At 38.1% G+C, this 20,113-nt stretch overlaps 1 protein-coding gene across 6 annotated transcripts in view; it reads left to right on the top strand.

Annotated features, from left to right (window-relative positions):
- Nucleotides 1-20,113, top strand: part of MAGI3 (membrane associated guanylate kinase, WW and PDZ domain containing 3) — a 215,759-nt gene that overhangs the window by 93,328 nt on the left and 102,318 nt on the right. For all 6 annotated transcript variants that reach the window (XR_006103373.1, XM_042461840.1, XM_042461839.1 and 3 more), the window contains exons 2-3: nt 12,800-12,916; nt 18,809-18,928. Coding sequence is in view for 5 of the 6 variants with exons in the window: in XM_042461840.1 (XP_042317774.1) it covers nt 12,800-12,916; nt 18,809-18,928 (237 nt within the window). In the remaining variant the exon portion in view is untranslated. The remainder of the gene's footprint in view (nt 1-12,799; nt 12,917-18,808; nt 18,929-20,113) is intronic.

The following is a 20,113-nucleotide window of genomic DNA, read 5'->3' as shown; positions in this document are numbered from 1 at the left end:
TAAATAACTGATAGTAAGATTTCATTTTTACATTCAGGAGTTGATGGCTGGCCAACTAGATTTTGGCATTTATTTATCTAAAAACATAACAATCTCTCCTTTGATGACTATGGCACTGGGCACAGAAAACATGATGCTTCTGATTCTTTTGGATCTCTCAGCTGGTTTTGGTACCATCAGCCAAGATACCCTTCTGAGCTGGTTTGCTAGTTTTGGTTTCAGCACCAAAGAGTTTTCCCCAAGAAAAACAAAGATTTCTTTGTAACTTGATTGACGATGTAAAGTTATATGACAATTTCAAATCTCCTTTTTCCCTCGGCCCTCATATGTTTTCCCTGGTCTTTGTCTTTTTTATTTTCTACTTCAAAAAGAAATGAACAAGCAAAATATAACCTGTAATGATATGGAACTGCTGCAAGGCAGGATGAAAAATCTTGACTGGATTGCTTTGGCAGACAGAGGAAGACTGTCATTCAACCTTTTAAACCCCTGGTTTTATTTAATTCTGTGGAAGTAGAAGATTACTACCTGATGAGTACAATGGAAAATGCACTTGCTATTCAGAATTCCTGTTTCTAATTTTTGCTGGCTAGTAGCAAATAATCTTTAGCTACTAATCTTAGACATAATTTGGGGACAGTTTCTTTAATATATGTATAGAACCCATTCAGATTTGGGATATCATTGGTGAATGATGGTATCTACTTCTCACTTTTATTTCTCTTATCTCTTCCAGGAGAGATAATGTTTGAATGTCATCTTGGAATGGTTGAGTGTAACAAGCAGACACTTAATACAGATAAAACAGTGATCATCCTGGAGGGGGTTATTCAGCCTGTTTTTCATGGGCTTGCCACTTCCCTGAAACAGGTTTATGAGGGGTACTTCTAGATACAGCTCTTGAAGTGCAGGTGGTAGCAATGGCTGAAAGTACCTTCTACAAGTTCCATCTGGCATTTCGTAATTTCGATGGGATGGTTCTATAACACCACATGTGTGTTTGCCCTTGAAGACAATCTGGAAATTTTAAGTTGATTTGGAATGCAACAAACTAAACTGTTATTTTTAGGCAGCAGGACAGACTATATTAAAATGATTTAGTCCCAGCTTCATTGATTTCCATGCTCAGATCAAGCTCTGTAAAATCCTAAATAGTTTATGAATGATATATCACAGGAGGTGCTTGCTTCCATATGAACCTATTTAATGCCCTCCCTCTGGTTTCACCACTGGCAGTTGATTGGAGAAAAAGAGATGTTCCTTTTGGTTGCACCAAGATAATGGTACAACACCCTTAAGACATTTGTGTCTGTACCCAGTGGTGCCCATTTTGTAGCAGGGCACTTCAGGTGATTTTTAAAGAGTAAACTTAAGGTTGTTATTTTATTGCTTCTGTGTATTTCTGATTTATGTGGACTTACAATGTTATTTTAAACCTGTATTGTTGCAGTGTTATTTTAAACTTGTATTTTTGTAAGCTGTCTGCTTTGGAAAAAAAGAGGCAGATATATATTTTATTAATAAAATAAACTGCTAATCTTTTTGGAATGAAATTAGAAATGAGGGAAGGTGATTGAAGAACAAACATGTATACCAGCAGTAGTGTTCTCGTATTCTGCTGCAGGACATCAAATAGCTAAAAGAGTGAAAGGATCAATACATAATTTATGTGTAGCACAAGGATAAGGCATTATATAATAGCCTGCTGCTGGGCTTCTTGCAGGTTCTTTTAATGTACTTGCAACTGGTTGTTCTGAAACAGAATGCATTGATAAATGATATTGATTTGACTATATTGAGTTTCTTATGTCCTTAGAGAAATAATAGTTGTGGTATCAGGTTCTTAGTACTGCTTTAGGTCACCCACCCCTCCAGCAGTTACAATGTGTTTTTCTGTCAGGAATAGCTCGTTTCAATATTGTTTATCTCATCCATTATGTAATGTTTGAGTAAATATATCACATTCATCCCTTAAAATTAGCTTTTTACAACCCTTTCAGGTAAGTTTGGAACCAGAAGTTGGAAGGTTAAATTCCAAAAACACATATCACACTATCCTCAGACACTATCCTCGGGGTAAGAGTTTGTTGGAGAAGTCTCACATTTGGCTACCAAGGAAATAGAAACACTATAGAAAAAATGGGGAGGGGATGGGACATGGAGGCTATATTGTCCTAGAACAATAATCAACAAAAGAGACACACACAAGTCTGTCCATGTGTCTTTTAGTGTACTTTGAGGGTATATAATTTGTACATATTATGATTTAAACTGCATTAGGATGGTAGCTAAAGCATACAAGCTGAAGTGCATAATAATTTGCAATGTATTGCCCAACACCTGAAAGTCTGGACTGTGGGCCAGGAAGCACTCTGCCTCCCATTTCCCCCCCTGTGTAATGTTAGAAACATTGTCGAAAACTGGTTTTATTGGAGAGATAACACCACCACCCCCATCTCCTTGGAGAGAAGTGAGAAGAGTTTTATGAAGTTCACTTGTGGACAGCTTTTTTCCAAATTATAATTCCATGTAGGATAACACAAACTATTGGAATATATTGTTATGATCTTGAAAAGATCAGTTTTACCACTCACCTTGCTATCCCCACTCGTGGGTATGAAGTTATTCCATCTAATGTAATGTTTATGATGTTGGATTATACAAAAATTGTGCCCTGTATTGAAAAGACAGAAACCATTCTTGCATGTGAATATATTCCAAAACTTGTTTAAAGTCTCTTTAAGGAGTTAATTAGTTTGTCATTCTCTTAAGATGGTTTCTGATGTTTTATCCCCCCCCCCTTCCAATGTCTGCTTTTCTTTTTTCCTTTAGGATTATATTATTTTGTTGTACTCTTGAATTATCCTTAGAGAATGGATCCTTCTAGTAAGCATAAGTGTTTGGAAATAGATTAATATTTTTTATTTCCAACAAAGAAAATAATATTATCTAAAGTGATATATTCCTTTTTGCTTTATTTGGTGCACATAGAGATGAAAAACGTACAAATTGCATCTGATCTAGCAAAATACTCTAGAACTATCTATTTGAAAGGATATAAACAATATAAAAGAATATAGACAGTATCATCTATACAGAAGCATATGAAGTTGAACCAGAATCAGAGAAGGGCAACAAGGATAAGAAGATCTATGGAGGACAAAACATATGAGGGGCTAGGGCATGTTCAGCTTGGTTAATACTGGAGGGTGACATGATTCCACTCTTTAAATACTGCAGGACTGTTCTCTGTTGCACCAGAATGTAGGACCAGGTCTAGTGGTTTTAAATTACAGGAGAGTTTATTTTGATTGAATATTAGAAGGGACCCCTTGACAGTAAGAGTGGTTTTAATAGTTGAACCAATTGCCTAGAGAGGTAGCAAGGTCTTCTCTGGATGTTTTTTCAGAAAGAGGCTGCACAGCTACCTGCTAGGGATGCTTTAGCCAGAGATCCTGCATTGAGCAGGGGGTTGGACTAGCAGCCCAGGAGGCTACCTCCAACTTCTATGATTCTATGAAACACAATCATTTTTTATCTTTGATAAATAGATGAACTGTTTGACCAAATGTTAACATTGAGAGCTAGTTAACATGTAAGAGAAGTTTTTCAGTAAACATGTAAGAGCAACCATGTAAAAGTTGGGAATTTTACATCCACCTGAGTAAGAAGTCTTTTCCTTCCTTCCTTCCTTCCTTCCTTCCTTCCTTCCTTCTTTTTTCTCTCCCCCTACTCCACCCACCCCCCCAAATCTCCATAGTTGAGCTTCCCTTCTTCCTCATGTTGTTTTCCCACCCCTCTTCATCTGACTCTGTTGTTGACTGCTGTTGATGATTTGAAGCGATACTTGGCTCATCCCAGGTATGCCTACTCAGTAACAAATGTTGTCTTGCTTAGTGGTGATTTCTTTTGCTGAACTAGAGATCTTCACCAGAGGTTCTGTTATGCATCTCATCATCCTGAGAGGTTAGGTTAATGAGTACACAAGACAGGGTTTTTCAGTAGCAGCACATCAACTATCACACACCTTCTCAAGAGAAATCAGGCTGGCTGCATCCTTTCTGGTGAGCGTCCAAAGTTACATTATGCTGATTAACCTTTGATTTTTAAAATTGGCTTTCAAAATTGTCTTTATTTGTGTTTTTTAAAGCTTTAAAATATATCTTGTTTTATATTGTGTTTATATTGTGCCTTGGGCATTTATTTGACAGAGTCTGAAAGGAACAAAGCATTGATACAGGAAGTAGTTAGTTAAGGATGGGGTTAGTAGATGTGTATTTATTCTATTCTGAGAAAAAGCAAGTACTAAGTATCTTTAGTTGAGATAAGCCCTTATTGAGCTCTGTTGCATTTGTACATACAGTATGCTTATGTAAGATCAAATGTCTATAAACAAAGTCAGAGATAAGCCCAAGGTTGGAAGAAGGACTGGGCAGGCTACAGTTGGGTGGGGAGACAAAAGAAGATGGGAAGAGAAAAGAAAAGTCCAGTTACAGAGGCTGGAGGGAAGAGAGGGCAAGATAAGAGGAAGAAGGAATTGACCAACAGAGTTTGGAGGAAAGGAGGGGGAATAGGAAGGAGGCCCAGTAATGAAGAAAAGACAGGGGACCTTCTCCTTTAAAGCAAGAAAATGAATACAAGGGTCATTAAAGATTTATAGAAAATGTGGCTGAAGAGTTTCATGTGACACATTTGACATCCAAGAAAAATACATCATTTATAATTTCACCTTATTTTTCTCAAATAGAACCAGATCACAAATTCTTGCCTACACTATTCTTGAAAACCTGTGTTTTTCTTTGTGGTTGGTATTTGTCACTTCCACAGATGGGGTCTTCCTGTGCTTGTGTAAAAAATTGAAACATTCTAGAACCGAGCAAATATTTTTGAGATGCTCCTACTTATACTATGCATATTAATGTTTCCATCTAACTTACCACAGTGTTTATCTATTGACATTTCTTAAGTTTAGCTGCAGATGGCAAACAGTTCAGATTCAAAGTTCTTAATTTATTCAGTCCATTCCATGAGTCTTTACCAAGCCCAAGTGTATGGCAGTGATAGTGGACTCTATAGCCTGAGAGTCATTGCCCTACTGATTGATACTAGCTCCAATCCAGTCCTGACTTTGAAGAGATCTCAGTGTCATGCTTCCCTCTTTGCATTCTTTAATCTCAAAGCAAACTCATCTGATTCTCAGGCAATCAATCAGATTCACTGGTGTTCACTTCAATCCAACAAGTGGAGGAGATCCCTTCGCCCAAAAGAAGTACCCTTGATTTAACAAAGGACCACATTTTGTCTTTTAAAAGGTCATTATCCCCCCCCCCCCCAAAAAAAATCATACACACATCTTGCTAATCCTCATGGCTTCAATAGTCATCCCTTGTTCCACACATGAGGTTTCTTGAGAAATGGTTCCTTAAGCTTTTGGACCCAGATACCAGCAAGTATCATCTATGCCTAAGGAACCAAATTTATGTCAAGCATTCGCTCCTTTAGTATCCTCCCCTGTCTCCACTGAATAAACAGAACTTGCTGGAGAGGGTCTCATTCAAATAGAATAGCAATAGCAGGTACATTTCTATACTGCTTATCAGTGTACTTTAAGCATTCCCTAAGTGGTTTACAATGTGTAAGCTAATTGCCCCCAACAAGCTGGGTACTTGTTTTAGCAACCTATGTAAGGATGCAAGACTGAGTGAATCTTCGAGTCCCTGGGATCAGACTTACAACCTTGTAGCTATGAATGGCTGCAGAACTAACATTTAACCACTGTGCCACCAGGGCTCTGTAATAGAATAGAAGTGACAGTAGATTAATGTCATTGTAGTTTGGATATAAGATCCTGACAAGCTGTGTGTTCTAGCTGAGTTAGAACATATCACCACTCTTCCTTTAATATCTGTTGGCCTCCTCACAGGTTAGCTCTTTATGATATCCCATTTTATTAGTCACAGAGATCACAAAGAAGAAAAACAGGCTGCATACCTACAATAACTTCTAAAATCCAGAAAACTCCCCAAAACAAACTATGCTACTTTTATTGGATCAACCAGAAATGCAAAAAATACATTATGCAAGTTTTTGAAGCTCCACTAGCCTCTTCATCAGGCAAAGGTGTTAAAAATCATAGAAGAAAAGAAACAAAATGACTATATTAGAATCACAGGCTTACATTTTGTTGAGATACTGTTTTTGTTTTTCTCAGTTAAGATCAATATCAATTCAGGCAGAGCCCACTCCTTTCTTTGATGATGTGAGTTCTGGGAGGCAGAGTTATAAAATCCAGCCAATAAAATTTTTAATTTCAGTAGCAACAGAAAAAGTAACTTTCCTTGAGATCCAGTCTGGATGAGGCTACCCACCCCTTTTGAAGACAGAGAACATTGAATTTTGCAAGAAGCCTCTGTATTGTTGCATCTGGAGAAACCTAATGTGCTGTATAGGTAACACTACCAGGTTTTTCCTATATAGATTGTTTATCTGTTACTTTAGTTCTTCAGGTTATCATCTGTGAATTCTCACAACCTCTCTCACATTCCCTCAAGGGAACACCTTTCTTTGTACCACTGTGTTTATTATTATCTTCCAGCTGACATAAATGGAGGGTAATATTACTGACATGCACAGTAAAAGGGGTGGGGTGGCTGCCAAAACCTCCTTGCTCAGCTCTAAAATTTAGTAAATATTGTATACGGACCCTTCTTTTGTGCAAGTTCACAGATGGCCACTCAAAAAGTTCAGAAAGTTACAAGTAAGCAGCCTGTTTTTCTCTGGTTCAAAATTTCTTTTTTATATTTTTCATTAAAAAATACATTGCTGCCCAGATAGCCTAGCTGGCCTATGCTTTACAGCTCTGGATTCAAGTTGGTTTCTGTTTAGAAATTTTACTTATGTACTAGAAATAGTTTTCATGAAGAAATGTTTACCTTTCTTTTGTAATAGTTTACACAGAATGGTCTAAATATTTGTCTGAAGTTTTAAGATCTTTTGATTTATAAAACTGCTGTGAGTTGTTTTCTGCATCATTCCATTGCAGCTGCTCTGTACTTTGTATGGTACTGTATTCTTAATTTAAGCATACCACATTTAAAACAATTCAATGTAAGAATTTGATGTTTTGTTGAATTTCTCCATTTTAAATTCCAAAGTTCATTCAACCCTAGCTAAAGTGTTTTTTGGGAGGATGACAGGCAACAATAGATTGCTTTGTACTCCACTGTCAAAAAGATGAGAAGAGTAATACATAAGGTTTCACTTGTGTGTTTGCTGGGAGCCAGTAGTTTTCTGTTGAGACGACAGGTTTGTTAATGATACTTGGTAGGACTTCTGTAATGGAATACTTGTGTGCATACTTTGTGTGATACAGAAGTTAACCTCTAAAAAGTAGATACAGGGGCTGTACAGATGAGCGGCATGCAGCCACCCCTTTAGCAGCTTCTTTTTGCGCTCTCCAAAGGGTGCCATAGCTGCGGTGGCACCGCTTTATGACGACGTCTCTTCAGTGCTGAATCATGTAGATGCAGCACCGGAGTCATGCCATGATGTCATGTGCCATGTAGACTGGTGAGTGCCAGAATGGTGCCCTAGGGGCAGAGTTAGGGCATCCAGCATGTGGGTGCTGCGCCCTAACTTCACCCACCATATAGGGCCACATTTAACAAAATATTTTTCTTGAGGGCTGTATTATATATTATAACCTTGATGGCTCCATCTTTCAGACTTAACATCCTGTCTTATATGGACTGTAAAAACATACAGTGGGCCCTTCTTTTAGGAGGGGGATCTGTCCCGGACAAACCCCCCCCATGTAAAGAGAAAAAGTGTGTAAGCTCAAGCCCCATAAGAAGCAATGGGGCTCATGCCCATGGCACACCCCATTACTCCTTCCAGGACGCAGGAAGCTTTTTTCCGTATGACACGGGTGCACTGTATTATGAAAAACTTGGGCCTATCAGAACTTCTACCAGTACTTGACATTACCAGCATTCAAAAAGAAATATTACGCTCATAAATGCTGATAGAGGATGAAAATCAAAGCTGTACAAGTTTGTAGAGATACAATTCTGACTTGAAATATGTCACTAGGTGTCAGTACCACAGATTTCAAAACCAGTATTGTCAATGGAGTTCAAATGTGCTTTGTAATTTGTTATCATTTATAAAAATGGAATTTGAAGTTTCTTGTCTGTTTTTAAGTGGCCTGTTTGGCTTTATCAGATTGTGAGCTTTAAAGGTGTTTGTTACACTTACTTAATGGACCCAACAGTGGGAGGCAAAAAAACCTGCACAGGCAGCAAGTAAAAGGGACCCATGGTCTGCAGTGTCTCTACACTAATGCACAGAGCATGGGAAATAAGCAAGATGAACTCGAACTCCTAGTACAACAAAGCAAATATGATATAATAGGCATCACTGAAACCTGGTGGGATGAGTCTCATGATTGGAATGTGGAAATAGATGGATATAACCTTTTCAAGAGAAACAGGCCAAACAAGAATGGAGGAGGAATATCACTATATGTCAGGGACATTTACACCAGTGAAGAGATCCAGGACATCAATACTGGCAGTCAGATGGAGAGCACCTGGATAAAAATTAAAGGGGAGAGAAACAACAAGGATGTTATGGTGGGAGTCTATTACAGACCCCAAGTCAGATGGAGGAATTGGATGACGCCTTTTTAGAACAGATGACTACACACTCAGAAAGGAGAGATGTAGTAGTGATGGGTGACTTTAACTATCCTGATATTTGCTGGAAGTCAAACTCAGCCAAATCCTCAAGATCTAACAAATTCCTCACTTGCCTCAAAGACAATTTCATTGTCCAAAAGGTGGAAGAGGCAACAAGGGGGTCAGCTATTTTAGATCTGATCCTAACCAACAAGGATGACTTGGTTAATGGGCTGCAAGTGGTGGGATCATTAGGTGGAAGTGACCATGTTCTCCTGGAGTTTGTTATACAGTGGAAAGGAGAAGCCTGGCATAGTCAGACACGCATCCTAGACTTTAGGAGAGCGGATTTCAGTAAACTTAGAGAAATATTGAGAGTGATCCTGTTTTGAGCCGGACTATAGATGTTTGGGGCTCTTGGAGATACGTCATTCATAGTTTAGCCATGAGTTGTTGTTGTTGTTGTTGTTGTTGTTATTATTATTATTATTATTAACCTTTATTTATGAAGCGCTGTAAATTTACACAGCGCTGTACATACAATCTTTTTAGTTAGACGGTTCCCTGCCCTCGGGCTTACAATCTAAAAAGACATGACACAGAAGGAGAAGGGAGTGGTGGAGGAAAAGGGTAAGAGGTCCAGCAGTTCCTCTCTACCTCCGAGGCCTGGACCAAGGCAGATGGACTGGAGGGAGGGTTTGGCTTCATAATGGATGGTTAATCTTCTTCCAGGGAAAATACATACAGTACTCTCAAGTAGGATAATACATATACAGTACATAGCAATACAGGAAATGGTTTGATAAACAGGCACCAAAAGAACATCAAATAGTAAGCGACAATTATGCAATGCCTGGGAACGCTTCTCTGAACAGGATGGTTTTCAACTCCATTTTGAAGCTGGTTAAAGAAGTGATGGCTCTTGCTTGTGGGGGAAGAAGGTTCCAGGAGTGAGGGACAGCAAGTGAAAAGGGGCGAATCCGGGATGGGGCAGAGGAAATCCTGGGCTGAGACAGGAACCCTTGACTACCAGAACGGAGGGCCCTGGTGGGAAGGTGAGGAGAAAGAAGGTCTGATAAGTAAGGAGGGGCCAGTCCATGGAGGGCTTTAAATGTCGACAGCAGGAGCTTATACTGAATGCGGAAAGGGAGGGGGAGCCAGTGAAGGGATGCCAACACAGGAGAGATATGGTCAGAGCGGTGGGTGGAAGTGATAATGCGTGCAGCTGAATGCTGGACAGAGATTAAAGGACGGAGGTGAGAAAGAGGAAGCCCAGCCAGGAGGACGTTACAGTAATCCAGTTGTGAGATCACTAGGGCATGGACCAGGATCTTGGCAGTAGAGGCAGAGAGAAATGGTCGGATTTTGGCAATATTGTATAAAAAGAATCTACAAGCCTTGGCTGTGGTCTGGATCTGAGGGATACACGACAGGGAAGAGTCAAAGATAAAACCAAGACTGTGGGCTTGCTGGACTGGTTGAATAGAAATGTTCAAATTGATTTGACAGCAAATAACAAAACGGTTTTTCTTTCAGGTCAGAATATGTCTAGAATATTTGAAATTGAGTCAACATGGTGTAGTGCTTTGAGCATTGGACTACAACTCTGGAAATCAGGGTTCAATTCCCCCCTCAAGCATAAAAACCCACTGGGTGTTCTCAGATAAGACACACTCTTTTAGCCTCAGAGGATGGCAATGGCAAGCCCCCTGTGAAGATAACTGCCAAGAAAAATCTATGATAGGTTTGTCTTAGGGTCACCATAAGTCAAAAATGACTTGGATGCACACAATGACAACAACAACAACAGCATTTGAAATTAGCCCCCCCCCCCCGCGAATTAAATGTCAAGCTTCTTTCTCTGCCCTTTTCTATGACTACAGTTTACTCACCATAGTGAGTGTCCTGCCCCTTTTTTAAAGTAATGTCAAAATATTGGCTCTCTCTCCAACTGCAAGTTGAAGAAAGTGTTAGAGGGTTGTTGGCTAAGTTGTGTCTTTACATAGGTCTGTTTCCCACAAGAATAATATCACATTTGTCAGCCCTCCAAGATGTGGGAGATGAGAAGAAGATATTGTCCCTGACATTGTGCTTTGTGCCAGAAGAGACATGGGATCCTAGACAAAACCTGATTCCTTGGTGTCTTTGTGATGAAAGATTTTGGTTGATCCTCATTTTGGGCCATCTTGATTGCTTTGCTTTACTGGAATTGTAACTTCTAGAAAGGGTCATCTAATGGTTTTGTACTGACACACACACACACACACACACACACACACACTCTATATTATGTTTAGTGCATGGAGGATCACTGAGATAGATGATTAGACTAAAAGAACTTGGTTTCTCCCAGTCTTAAGACTCTTGGTGGTAGATTAGAGGCAGCATGTCCAGACTAGAATCCTGTTTAAGCCTTACATTAGCATAAGAACAGTCTGTAAGTGATTATGCTTGCTCAGATGTGGCTTAAGTAGACTCCCTAGTGCACCCAGTCATTCTGTATGCATACATGCAGATCCCCTCTCATTTTGATTTGGTAGATAGGATAATTGATCATTGTACAATTGGTGAGCTCAAGACCGTGGCATATGTTTTGTGGTTGTTTGTACAGCATGGGATGCAGCATAACTATGGCACGTTACAGACCGCCCCTTTGGGGCGGCCTGTAGGCGCTCCTTTCCCTGCCGGATCGGGGCCTCAGCTGCCAGAGTGGCAGCCTCTAGGACCCCGATTCGCCGCTTTCCAGGCCACGGGGAAGCAGCAAAAGGTTGCTTCCCCACGGCCTGCAAAGGGGTGTCCTTGGGGCTTCATGATCACAAGATGCAAACTTATTGGGAGCAGAAATTTGAAAACTGGGTGGAAGGAAGAATAGAATTGAGTATCCTGGATGATATGGTGACTGGAACACTGAACAGGAACACTCCATACAGCAATACTCCATAGATTAGGGTTCATTTGTAATTTGAATAACTATGATTCATTTTACAGTGTATACTCTGGAATTCACTATCACAAGTTGTAGTGATGGCCACAAAATTGGATTGCTTTAAAAATGATTTGACAAACTAGTGGACCATAGGGTATTCCAGCAGAACCTCAGATAGTTGCCAGCCTCAATGTAGTTGCATCTTATATCACAAATTATGTGTTGAGCAATGGGTTGTAGGACTAGAATATATCTAACGTCCCTGTGATACTGTGAACCCCTGAACAACATTTATGTTTATGTAATCTTGGAGCAATTAGGCATTTTGGTTAAGAATTGCTGAATGTAAACTGCCACCACATACAAATGAAAACAAACTTCTGTTGAGAATTAGATACAGCAATATGTGGGGTGGGGCGCAGCAAGCAGCATCAGAAAAATAGGCCGTAAGCAATACATAGATTATTTAGAAGAGTTAAAGATATGGCTCCAAAAGTGAATCATAAGGTGTGGAGCAGGCCAGTATATACTATTTGCAATATATAGAATAAACAGGTGCCAAACTGCAATTAAAGTGATTGGTCCTCTGAATAAAATTATCTTCCTGTGTTCTACTTGAGTCGTCTGATAAAGCAGTTGTCCATATTCTACACACCCAACCACTGAATATACCTGTAAGATGCTTCCATTGGTGATCTGTTTCAAAATATAACTGACACATGCATACTTGACATTGTTTAATACTGTATTTACAAATTACACTTAAAGGTGGAGAGTCTATACTTTTATGTGTCATCAAATTGAACCAAACTGAGTTCAGACAAAAAAAAAATACTGGTAAATGTTAAAGTAGATTGGTGCCAACTGCCTACAGTTTTTCCCTCTAATAATGGTGAAATAATAGTGGAAGAGATGAGTCGTAGATAGTTGGTAGACATATAATAAACAGCAAGATGATGATGGTGATGATGATGATGATTTGCATACGATGAACTACTGTAATTGGGTAAACAGTTAGCTATATGTCTCATATACAAAATCTGTATCATTCTTAAGCAACATAACTTTTCTGTTTGCAACCATCTTATATTTCAGGAATCTGGTAGAGAATAAAGATACTGGAAAGTAGTGGATTATAACTTGCCTGTCATATAGCAGATTACAGTATTGCATGACACTCTATTCTTTTTTACAGGCAAAGTCATTAACAAAGATTTGCGTCACTACCTAAGCCTGCAGTTCCAGAAAGGTTCGATTGATCATAAACTACAACAGGTGATCAGAGATAATCTCTACTTGAGAACCATCCCATGTAAGTGTTTAATATACTGACATGACTCATTTGGCTAAATAAAAGATATCTGAAATGAAATCCATAAGTAATGAATATTAGATACTAGTTAAATCTTGCTTGCATTCTGAAAGGATAAATATGATCCTGCCTGTAACTAGAAATCTCTTTCCCCAAGTCCCGTTTGTCAGTAACTGAAAAATGTAAGGTGAACCTCATACTCTGTAGTCCATTGGAGGTGTGGCTTGGTCTTTCTTGCTGGCTGTTGTTAGGCAGTAACCTTTGTCAGGCACATTTTTGTTTCAGGAATGACCTGGTTTTTGAACTACACAAGTAGCTGCTACTATTTATTGTCATAGGTAGCAGTCAGCTTGATCAGAATTATGAAACAAAATGACAGATGAGGAAAACATTCAGGATACTTGTGTAAAGCTTTTCCAAAGTTGATAGCAGTTTGTGGAAAAAAAACCCTACAAAATATTTAATGTTTATTTTTCAATTTAAAATAAAACAGATAATCTGATATCTGTTAAAGAGCTTTCACTAAAAATAAGCTGAAGAAATGAACTGAAGAAGAAATGGGAGTAATGGCAAGAAAGCAGTTTTAACTTAAAGGTTCTAGGAAGAAAGTTCAGATGGGTGGGTATTTGTTCATGTGTTCTACCATATAAACTTGTAAATCTAAGCAAATTCTTTCATTTTCCTATTTGGATTGTGAATGGATTTTAATAAAGTAGGAATGTGCAGATTTTATTATTAAGCACAAACCTGGTAAGTGCATAGGGGATAATTCAGTTATTATTGCCAGTGAAGAATGAATATAGGGCTGAAAGTTGAAGTCTGGTGCCAAAATTTACTGTATGGTGCTTAGAAAGACTAGATTTTGCTTTAATTGTTCCTCTGCTTAGTTTTTTATTAGCTGTATGAAGACCAACTACTTGAGACACTGGGTATGTGTCTGCATCATCAGGTTTAGAAAACAAAAAAAAGGAACCCCATGGATTTAAAAATTATGATTCTAATAAATTATATAAATATACTGTTGCTATTCAGAACAGGTACATTTTTAAATAAATCTCTTTACTTTTATGTCATAGGCTTTGAAATACTTTTTTAAATTACAGCACATTGTTTGGAAGATTTAAAGATTAGACAGCTTAACTTGTAAGCAAATGGAGCATGATCAAACCATTGTGAATAAAGAGTAATATAGGAAGCTGAAGTCAACCCAAATCCTGTAATGCTACTCTTGGAAAAAGAATCTGGCACATCTGAATTGAGGTGTCCTTTGTGTGGCTGGTTACTTAGTGTTTCTTAAACTTTGACTATAGTTGCAGAGCATAAGCATTTCTGTGATAAGCATTTCTATTAATGTGTGTGTCAGGAGCAAAAGTAATTGTATGTTTATGTGACACTTCATAATGTATGTATTGTTGGAGACTTTTACCTTTTAATACTCCTGTATTCAGAAAATTAGCACATCCGATTAATGTAGCTGTGTTCAATCTAGTTTTTAAAATATGTTGTTCCCTCCTTCATCTTTTCAGGAGAAACTAATGAGACTCTTAGTGCCTGCCAGTAATAAAAAGAAAAAGCTGCAGCCAAAGATTGTAGTATGGAAAAATATGTGTACTATTATTATTATTATTATTATTATTATTATTATTATTATATCTATTTGTATCATGCTCTTTTCCCTGAACTGGGACTCAGAGAGGGTTCAACAATATTAAAAGAACAATACAATTAAAAACGTAGAAAAGAAGTGGATTAAAAGGGAATTATATTGTTACAACAACAACAACAACAACAACAACAACAATAATAATAATATGTTTTATTTATATACCGCTATTCCAAAGATCATAGCGGTGAACAGTAAGTAAGCTAATTAGCAAGTAAGCTAATTTGCCCCCAACAGTCTGGGTACTCATTTTAGCGACCTCCTCGGAAGGATGCAAGCCTGAGTCGAGCTTGGGCCCTTTTGCTGGTCTTGAACTCGCAACCTTGTGGTTTTGAGTGAATGGCTGCAGTACAGGCATTTAACCACTGCGCCACCAGGGCTCCTTATGCTAAAATAGATAGCTATTAAAAGAATAAAATACATTTTAAAAAGATAAAACTGTATAACACATTTTGAAATGAAACAGTATTTCATTTTAAACATTTCATTTCATTATGTTGTAGTTATTATCCTACGTAAACCTCAGGTGTTGTAGGAGAAGAAAATTTAACAAAACATTTCCAGATATTTAATGAAAACAGGAGATAAGCTTCAATAATATTTCCACAAAACATGGCAATAATAATGTTGGAAAGGCTTCTCATACATACGTGTGACTTATTATGGAACATTTTGAAAATGCTGTTGCTTTTTGGTGAGACCCTGTTAATCAGAAAAGACAAGAAATTGCCTCTCAAATTAGAGCTTATTTGTGGCATTGACATTGCATTGTGCTCTTTTTTTCTTTCATTCTAGCTTGGTAACCAGCAGTTTTTATTTTTAATTAATTTTGTAGCCCATAATTACAAATCGCTTATACACTAAAAAGAAAAGAAACACATTAAAATGATTTGAAAACCCAGAGGAAGGAAGGTTTTGTCAGCATGTATATATGAAATTTACATGCAATATAGAGTGTGAAATGTGCTTCCTGGACTCCTCAAGAATTGTTTTCCCAAAGTTTATTTCCCCTGAAATTCTTTTAAATGGAAGATTAATTTTAAAACTTGGAGGCCACTATAAAGTTGGCTTAAATTTTGTTTGAGTATCCGAAGTCTGATCCAAATCTTGTGGAATGTCAAAAGGACTATAAGAAAGCTGTTTAAAGATAGGCTGAAAATTTTAAAGCATTCAGATTTTGCCTACCTGTTGCCTCAGATTATACTGTGGTGTTTGTTTTCACTGCCCAATCTTCACACACTTTTAATTTCTGAATGCTGCAGTCTTCCCATATGTATGTTTAGTATTAAAGGAGAAAATCCTGGCATGAATTTACTTTTATGCTTTTAACACATAGTGTATTGCAATCTGACTATATGGTTAGGGTAGATTAAATATTTCTTGATTAAATCTTTCATGGGTGATCCTGTGAATGTGAGACCTCCAAGAGTCCTAGACATCAACTCCCTGCTCAGGCCTTTCAAACTCAGGGCTGTGGCCTCTTTGACTGAATCAACCAATCTGTAGTGTGGTCTTCCTATTTTCCTACTACCTTCAACTTTATTGAACACTATAGTATTTTCCAATATTATATTTTAGCTTATTTTAGATCTGTTTTGTTGTTTCTGCTTAGAGTGAAACAACGAATTGTTATTTTAATTTGTATTCATAATGTGACCATCTGTAGAAAAAGAAAACAATTGTAAGAGAATAAACAGAATGGTAAAAATAAATATTAGGGTTTGGAAGAAGTAAACATATACAGATATAAATCACAGAATAACAGTATCTCCAGTGTGTTGTATTTTGGAAGCCTAACTTTATTTGAACATTCTGATTTAGTTCATTGAGTTGGAAGAACCTCCAGGCTGTGTTTAAGGTTAGTCTTGAAATACTTTTCCCATGGTTTTGAAATCAGAGATCAAAAGGCTTTGTATTTAATAGATGCAGGTGAAAAACATGTCAAAACATGAAAGGGAAGGCAGTTTCCCCCAAACTACAATGTTGGGGGGGGGGGAGGTATATTGGGATTACTGAGTACACGTTTATATAACTGAGTAGTCTGTCTGTAGAGGGTCCTGATGGCATTGTAGTTATCTGTGTCACTTCTCAGACTCATTGGCAGTAATGAAGAATGTTTGTGTGTGAGACGAGCACTTCTTGATCAGAGAAATATGATAGGAATAATTAACACCGATTGGAAGAGACCCATAACTGATGATAGGTCAGAAATGGGAAAGGTTATATAATGAATATTTAATCCAAAATTGTTCAAGTCTGCCCTAGATACAGTAGATAGCGCTTCTGAAATACCAAAATCAGAGTAAAATACCAAGAAAACTCCCCAAGGAAAAATGGATTTTATTCTAAAGAAACAAATAAATTAGATGATGAATAGGTGTTTAACTTGGTAATTTTAATTATAAAGATAATCTCTCCTTAAAATAACATGGTAACTTATTAGTACGTATGCCAATAGTTAATTACTTGCATTTCTTGTGTTCAGGTTCCATGTTTATTTATGTAATTTTTATCCCACTGTCCTGATTCACCAAACATTTACAAAGGCAGGCTGGGAGGGAACCATTCACTGATAATGCAAGCAGAGACAGTAAATTACCAGCAACTAGAAAGCATCCTTGCCTGTGGAAGTCAGTTATGAGAAAGACTTTCATCAAGCAGTCTGAGTCAAGGGAAGCAACAAGAATCAAGGTCAACATAGTCCAAAGGTTGGAGAAGCCAGGTTTTGAATAATTTATTCATTAACTAAAGGGTTGTGGATTTTTTTATTATTATCTCTACCATTTATTTTGGGGATCTGTTTTTAAAAAGTGCTGTCATATGCAAACAGATTTTGGATATATTTTGTTAAATTCTAAATTGCTGGGAAGAAGTAAAGAATAATATGCAAAAAGAAAGAACTTTGCAGTGTAGGCTGTAGACCTGTGCTGAGAGAAGATTACATTGCAGGTAATTGCAGTTTATTCCACAATGCATAGTTTTGTTGTGTGACCCTATTTGTTTAATATAAAATTCAGAATATAGATAGACTATAAATCATGGAAGTTAAACACAAGAATGATCTGTTTTTTGTACTCATGTATTTTCAAAGATGGACTAGCTGCTTGCACATGCTACAGAAGATGGTAGAATCTGAGACAGAGCCCTCTCTTGCAGAGTGCACAATACACACAAGAGACAGCATTCAGTCAGGAAATGACAGAGTGGGCTAAAAGACAATGTTATAGCACTTTTGTTATTACTAAAGTGATAGCTCCTATCTTAAGGGTGGAACTGACCGTCTTGAACGGGCGGCTGGAAGCTGCCCCTGAGAAAGCTGGACCGGAGCCGCAGCAACCACACACTGCAGCTCCAATCTGCCTTTTTGCTGGCACAAAAAGAAGTGGCAAATTGCTGGTCCTTCTTGCGGCAGCAAAAAGCTGGCTTTTCCTGCCCCAGCTTTACGGCTTTTCCTGCGATGTGTAACTGCTGCACCGCCAGCGCGCCTGAAAGCCGGCCCACGTTTCAGCAGCTGGATGGAGTGAAGCCAGTTTCCGGGCGTCTTGGGGGCATGCATCGTCTGCATGCCATGCCCCCAAGCTGTCTGGAAGCTGACTTTGTTGGCTGGTCTGCTTTGCCCCTCAGAAAATTCTGAATCTGTTTATAGGATGAAGTTTGCTGGGGTGTAATTGTTTTCTGTGATGTATCACTGTGTTTGAACATTTCCTTTCAATTGTTAATGTTTCAACTATATATGTAAAAAAGATTTAAAGTCTTTTTCTTTACCTTACATATATTATTTAGCTGATATTGATCTATTGCACATTTTCTAAAACGGACCAAGATTTGAAAACAAATATATCAGGCCTTTTAGGGTTATCTTCTTGGCTATGCCTGTTCAAGGGAGGTTGTGGGATTTGGTTTGGCTTTTTACAGACAGAGCAGTGTATTTTAATGTAAACAAAAATTTAAATAACCCTTTTTGCACGCATTTTGTAGCCATAGGTTTCATAAATTCATGAGTGTTCTTTTGTTAAAATACCTTATTGCTACATTATTTATTGCCCTAGTTTCACATTCTGGAGTGCTTGTGATTGAGAATGTTCTGATTATGATCTTGCTGAAATGGCAGCCTCTTTGTATGCAGCATTAGATTGCTTCTCTGCCAAGTCAGACAGTGTTTTGTAAACTAGCAGTGCTGAAAAAACTTCACAGCTGTTCTCCCCCTTCTTTTCTTTTTCCCCCCACAGGCACTACAAGAGCTCCCAGAGATGGGGAGGTCCCTGGGGTGGACTATAATTTTATTCCTGTTGAACAGTTTAAGGCTCTGGAAGAAAGTGGAGCCTTGCTAGAAAGTGGGACATATGATGGTATGTTTCAGATTTAAATCATTCCATCAGCTAATTTGCTAGATGAACATCTTTTGTGATTTGTAGTTATATTTTTAGATTACATCTTTTCTGTCATGGCCTACTATTGTTACCACTATTGTTTATAGTCCTTATTATTTCACATTGTAGAGAGAGATTATTTTGGCCACTTAATAGTGGTAGATTCTCCACTTTCTAAATTACACAACTCTTAGGCAGCGTGTGATTCTCTCAAAGCATAAGTACAGCCTTTAGTCATCCCCTCAGATCTTCTCCCACTGGAATGCAAATCAGAAAAACTGGTACTACTGTTTCTGAGAGGAGCAAGGATTCTCCTAGAAAGCTTGAACATGTTTTGTTGGAGGGCATATTTCCAATGTTACTGTATTTTTATCAAAACAAACTAAAACTGAAGAGTGAACTTATAGTCATTTCTGGTTTTGCAAAAATCAGTCACATTTGGGGGGGGGGGGGGGGGGGGGGGGGGGGAGAAGGACCAAAGTGGCCTTTGGATTCTTGGGTGTATCCACTCCTGCTCTCTAAAATATCATGTATACATCTACTCCTTTGGTGCAGGGGTGGGGTGGGTTTTTTTTAGGGCACATTATATACAAATAATCTGTTCTGTTGTTTGTAATGTTCTGTGGAATGTTTCAGATGTGTGACTGTAAGATTTTGCTTTGTTTTTCCCTTTTTTCCCCTTATACTATTCTTGCCCTATTTCAATGCTACTTTAGTGCACTGTATCAAAATTTCTGTTACATCTACACTGAGATACTATAGTTCAGAAGTGTGATCTAGAACAATGGTTCTCAAACTTTGGCCAAGTTGTTTTGTACTTAAACTCCCAGAATCCCCAGCTAACTTTGCCAACAGTCATGAATTTTGGAAGCTGAAATCCAAAACATCTGGAGGACCAAAGTTTGGGAACCACTCATCTAGAATTAGTCAAGATATTGGAATACAGTTTGAAAAAAAGTTTGAATTCCTGGCCTGTACTAACCAGTTTGACAAAAAACAGGCAACTAGTTAGCTGAAGATGTCCAGGATTATTTCTAATATGCTGGGATAGAAAGAAGTTGTGCAACCACAACACTTGTTTCTCCTTTGGCATATTAAGTCAAAGTATGATCTTCTGAAACCAGCCAGTGTCTACTTAATCTTTTGTTAATCCTTTTGGATGTT

Source organism: Sceloporus undulatus, chromosome 4 (genome assembly GCF_019175285.1).
Source record: "Sceloporus undulatus isolate JIND9_A2432 ecotype Alabama chromosome 4, SceUnd_v1.1, whole genome shotgun sequence".
NCBI lineage: Eukaryota > Metazoa > Chordata > Lepidosauria > Squamata > Phrynosomatidae > Sceloporus > Sceloporus undulatus.
This window is presented reverse-complemented; position numbering and strand designations above follow the sequence as displayed.